Below are 4,623 nucleotides of genomic sequence, written 5' to 3' on the forward strand. Positions count from 1 at the left end.
CCACCAACATAACAGCCGATGTAGGGAGTGATGAGTAATAGATTTAAAACTAATAGTATGTTTCCTTAAAGGGATAAGTTGAAGGATGGAGCAGCAATTTTTGTTTATTTTGACGAATAAAAAGGGATCTTTGAGATATAAATTTAAGAATTCATCCTTTTTGACTCACATGCCCAAAACCGGACAGAGAGCTAACTAATACTTTTATAAATAGGTGATTCATCATTTTCGTTTATATCCATCCAAGAAAACAACTGCAAGGATGATTTTTTTATCATCCGTCTCCTCCAACTTTCTAGCTTTTCCATATAAAAATATTGAAGACCTAATCATGTAGCGCTACGATCGGACCCTTCTGTGTCGAGGATATATAGGTTAATAAAACACCAGATCCAGTCAAATCTAGAGATATAAAGCCTGCACATGCTTCCCTCGATCCGAACATAAAATAAACATAGAAAAAAAATTATTCGAGAAAAAAAAGGACCTCACTAAGTATCAACGGGATCGGACTTTCTTTTTCCGAGATCGACGTCAGCAAGACGTCTTCGGATGATCGGCGTCGAGTTCATCGACCGGTGAGGCGGCGACGGCGGCGAACAGGGCGACGAGGTATCGCGGATTAGTACGAGTTAGGGAGAATGGAAAGTCAAATGGTTATAAGTCTTCTGGACCGTTAGATCTGATCCAACGGTCTACAGCAGTTCGATAGTGCTAAATCATTCAATACGGGGCCGGTTCATTATTCAATATTCATGCGACTCAGGCCTGGTTCGATTGTGGTGAACCAGATCACATGTCGAGTGGTTTGTTTGGTCGTAAGCTCCTTGATGAACCCAATCTATGTACCGGACCCGATTGAGCCGGTCCGAATCGGATCTTCCTTGTTTATAAGTCTTCATGATCGTTAGATCTAATCCAACGGTCTAAAGTAGTTCTATAGTGCTAAATCATTCAATACGGGGCCGGTTCATTATTCAATATTCATGCGACTCAGGCTTGGTTCGATGGTGGTGAACCAGATCACATGTCGAGTGGTTTGTTGGTCTTAGGCCCCTTAATGAACCCAATCTATGTATCGGACCCGATTGAGCCGGTCCAAACTGGATCTTCCTTGTTTATAAGTCCTCTAGATCGTTAGATCTGATCCAATAGTCTAAAGCAGTTCTATAGTGCTAAATCATTCAATACGGGCCCGGTTCATTATTCAATATTCATGCGACTCAGGCCTGGTTCGATTGTGGTGAATCAGTCGAAGTGTCTTATCCCAAGTGGTAAACATGAAGATATATGTTGCATGAAATTTCAAATTCGAGTCCTCCTAGCAACATGTAACTATTGACTAAAACGTTGTTTCGGTAGTAAGTTCTTATCAACATAATAGTACTGTGCCTCTAAAAAATTCATCAAGGGGTTTTTTGATATGAGATCATTTCGACGATGAGATCGATCACTATAAAAAATTTACCCAATACAATTTAGTTCCTGGGGGCATAATTGAATTGGTTACGACGGAACACACTTACAGAAGAGGACAATAATTCGAATTTCATCGAGCAATACCCTCCTCCATCATGACCAACTATAATTTTTTGATTTATCTTCTTACATATGATTGTAAGATCGATCATGTAAGACTACTGAAGTGATGAATTTTTTTTTTTTCAGAAGATTGTAGTGAACCAGATCACATGTCAGGTGGTTTGTTTGGTCGTAGGCCCCTTAATGGACCCAATCTATGTGCCGGACCCGATTGAGCCGGTCCGAACCGGATCTTCCTTGTTGCCCAAGTCACAGTCGCACTGCTCTCTCCTCCCTCTTCTCCGCCTCGATAAAGTCTCTCCCCCCACCGATCATCGTGCGTCAGCCCTTACTCCGCCGGTCCGTCCTTCTCCGACCGTCCGAGTAGATCCAAGAAAGGGATGGAGTGCGTGTTTGGGCTCGTTGGCGATGGATTCGCGCTGGTGGTGGCGTACTCCTCCGCTGTCAACAGCATCCTCGTGCATAAGTCCAACGAGGATAAGGTCATGATCCTCGACTCCCACAAGCTTCTGGGAGCCTCCGGAGAGGCAGGCGACCGGTGCGATTTTTACGCCCTCTGTTTTCTGCTTTTCTCTGTTTAATTTGTGCCGTTGAGCGTTGATCGTTGGTTTCAGGGTGCAGTTCACTGAATATATCCAGAAAAACGTCCACCTCTATGAGTTCCGTAATGGAATTCCTCTCAGCACGGCTGCCGCAGCCAACTTCACACGCGGCGAGCTCGCCCAAGCATTGCGTAAGGTACACACCATTGCTTCCTGTTGTCCCTCCTCCTAGGGTTTTCATCTATGATAGGGGGTAAGAAATCATTTGTCTTCTACGCGGTTGGATATTTGGATTTTGCTCCTTTCCGTATGTGTATTCTCAGAAGTTTCGCTTGCATTTTGTTTTTCTAGACTTCTAGTCTGTCTACCTCAAGGAAATTGTAGAAAGCTAGGTCAGTTATGTTCTCTGATCTGTGATCAGTTGGTAATCATAATTGATATCCAAAGGCTCGACCTTTTGAAGATCTAACAGGATTTTAGCTACCTTCCAATATTAATTCGAAAGGTGTCTTTAGAGACGAGGAGGGAGGGATGGGAATCAGAGGAAGTTTGGAAAACGAGTATTTGGATGATTCCATTAGGTGCATTCTAAGCTCTAGAGTTGGAAATGTTTTTGGTATCTAGCACTCTAATGTCTAGTATAATGTTAAACATTGTTTGTATCAGACCCAGTGGATCATTGCAGTGGACATGGCTAAGAAAAGATGTCCACATTCATATTCATCCTAAATTTGTTCTCCCATAAGTCTTAGTACTCCTTTGAATGAAGATCCATGAAACTAAATAAACTTCTTTTTTTTCTAGCCATGTCAATGACAGTGATCCTTGTTAGGTCAAAAAGATGGCTTCGAATGTAAAAGTACATGGAGATAGATTTTTAAAAATAGGAAATTTGAGAAGATATTTCATCTTTGCTATCAAGCTGGGAAGCAAAACATTGTTAATTTTGATTTTTCTTAGTTGACTTACTACCAGTACACATTGTTTTTGAGTCTCTAGGAACCATCTTTCTAGAAATTCACATGAGGTTGGGCAACATACGGATTGAGTTTATGACATACATTCATGTGGTAAAAGCTCTTGCGCTTGAGTACTGTTATAATTCTCTTCCATTGATTTTTTACATGAGTGAGTTTAGGATATTATCTATGGATTTCATGCAGAACTGGCGAACATATCAAAAAGTTCAGTTAACATATAAACTCAAGATTTTGGTCAGGTCTCATAATCAGTGTGGATTCCCTAGGGATCATGAAAGCACAAAGCTTGTTGTCTAAGTTTTCATCTTCAAAAGCGTAATAACTTTTTATGGTTTAGAACTTTTTTATGGTTTAGAATCCAAAAGAACATTAGTAATAAAACATGATTTAAATTCTGTATTACAATGATAGCTTTGCATAGAGCCCTATGAAGGGATAAGATTCATATAGCCAACCCAAAAACTTAGACAAACATAGCTTGATGGTGATAATGATTGGGCTTGTGGCATAGTCTTAAGAGGTATAGGGACATTGAGGACATATAGTGAAGTTGCTACTAGATTGGAAAACAATGCATGAGTGATTAGATGGTTTGTAGAAGGGCCAGGTGATTGCTAGCAAAAGCTTAGTTAGGAATTTTCCATCTTTAACTGTTTGCAAACATTGATGACTGAAGTATTACTTGATCTCCAAAGTTTGCTAGGAAAACTTTTGAATAGTATTTGTAGAACAAGAACAATAATCAAGTTTTATCCCACTATATGGAATCAACTATGTATCCTTCTACACCATTAGGTTGTATCATTTACTACATCATCATTTATATTTAAATAAATTTATCATGTTTTATCGTTGCTAACCAAGTCTTTTTTAGTCTTTCTCTTCCTCATTTAATGTACATATTTATCATAGTTTCACATCGCATAATTAGAATATTTATTAGTCGTCTAAGTACATATTTGTATCATCTTAAATGTGTTTCTCGGAGTTTCCCTCAATAAGTGCAATCCTAACTTTCTCTCTAATGTGCTTATTTTTTACTATCTATTCTCATATATCCATACATCTACCTTAGCATCCTCATGTCTACAACTCTCTTCTTCTACTGTGTTCCGATCATAACTCAACATTCAATTCCATATAACATAGCAGGTTTAATCGTAGTTTTGAAGAACTTTCATTTAAGTTTTAGAGCTAATTTACAATCAGAAAGAACATTTGGCGCTCTCTTCCATTTTGACTATGTTGTCTATATAAGACATTTCTCTTAACCTCTCCATCCTTTTGCAAAAATTATCCTAAATATTTAAAGCTCTCAATTGCAGATAATTCATTATCCCCTATCTTAATAATTATTTTATTACGTCTAATACTAGTAAATTTAAATTGCATATATTTTGTCTTTACACTATTAATCTTAAAATTTTTCACTTTTAGTATTTTTCATCAAAATTCGAGTTTAGAATTTACTACTTCACGTATCCCATCTATTAAAACAATATCATCTATAAACAATATGCATCGTGGTAATGTGTCTTGAATGTGTCCTATGAGTTCAT

The 4,623-nt window shown here is 38.3% G+C and overlaps 1 protein-coding gene across 1 annotated transcript; it reads left to right on the forward strand.

Annotated features, from left to right (window-relative positions):
* The first annotated feature begins 1,922 nt into the window (after positions 1 to 1,922).
* LOC141827085 (proteasome subunit beta type-2-A-like) lies at positions 1,923 to 2,813 on the forward strand. The gene is made up of 3 exons (XM_074714361.1): positions 1,923 to 2,080; positions 2,157 to 2,280; positions 2,751 to 2,813. The coding sequence occupies exons 1-3, from the start codon at positions 1,923 to 1,925 to the stop codon at positions 2,811 to 2,813; spliced, it is 345 nt and encodes a 114-aa protein (XP_074570462.1).
* Positions 2,814 to 4,623: the final 1,810 nt, after the last annotated feature.

The sequence above is a fragment of the Curcuma longa genome, chromosome 1, assembly GCF_044706935.1.
Source record: "Curcuma longa cultivar G26 ecotype Majalengka, Jawa Barat chromosome 1, ITB_CL_G26_1.1, whole genome shotgun sequence".
Taxonomy (NCBI): domain Eukaryota; kingdom Viridiplantae; phylum Streptophyta; class Magnoliopsida; order Zingiberales; family Zingiberaceae; genus Curcuma; species Curcuma longa.

Bases quoted from the DNA above. Each gene is read 5' to 3' on its own strand.
- LOC141827085 (XM_074714361.1), top strand. From the start codon at position 1,923: ATGGAGTGCGTGTTTGGGCTCGTTGGCGATGGATTCGCGCTGGTGGTG. The intron at 2,081-2,156 runs GTGCGATTTTTA...CGTTGGTTTCAG, and splicing joins TCCGGAGAGGCAGGCGACCG to GGTGCAGTTCACTGAATATA. The intron at 2,281-2,750 runs GTACACACCATT...TGTTTGTATCAG, and splicing joins TCGCCCAAGCATTGCGTAAG to ACCCAGTGGATCATTGCAGT.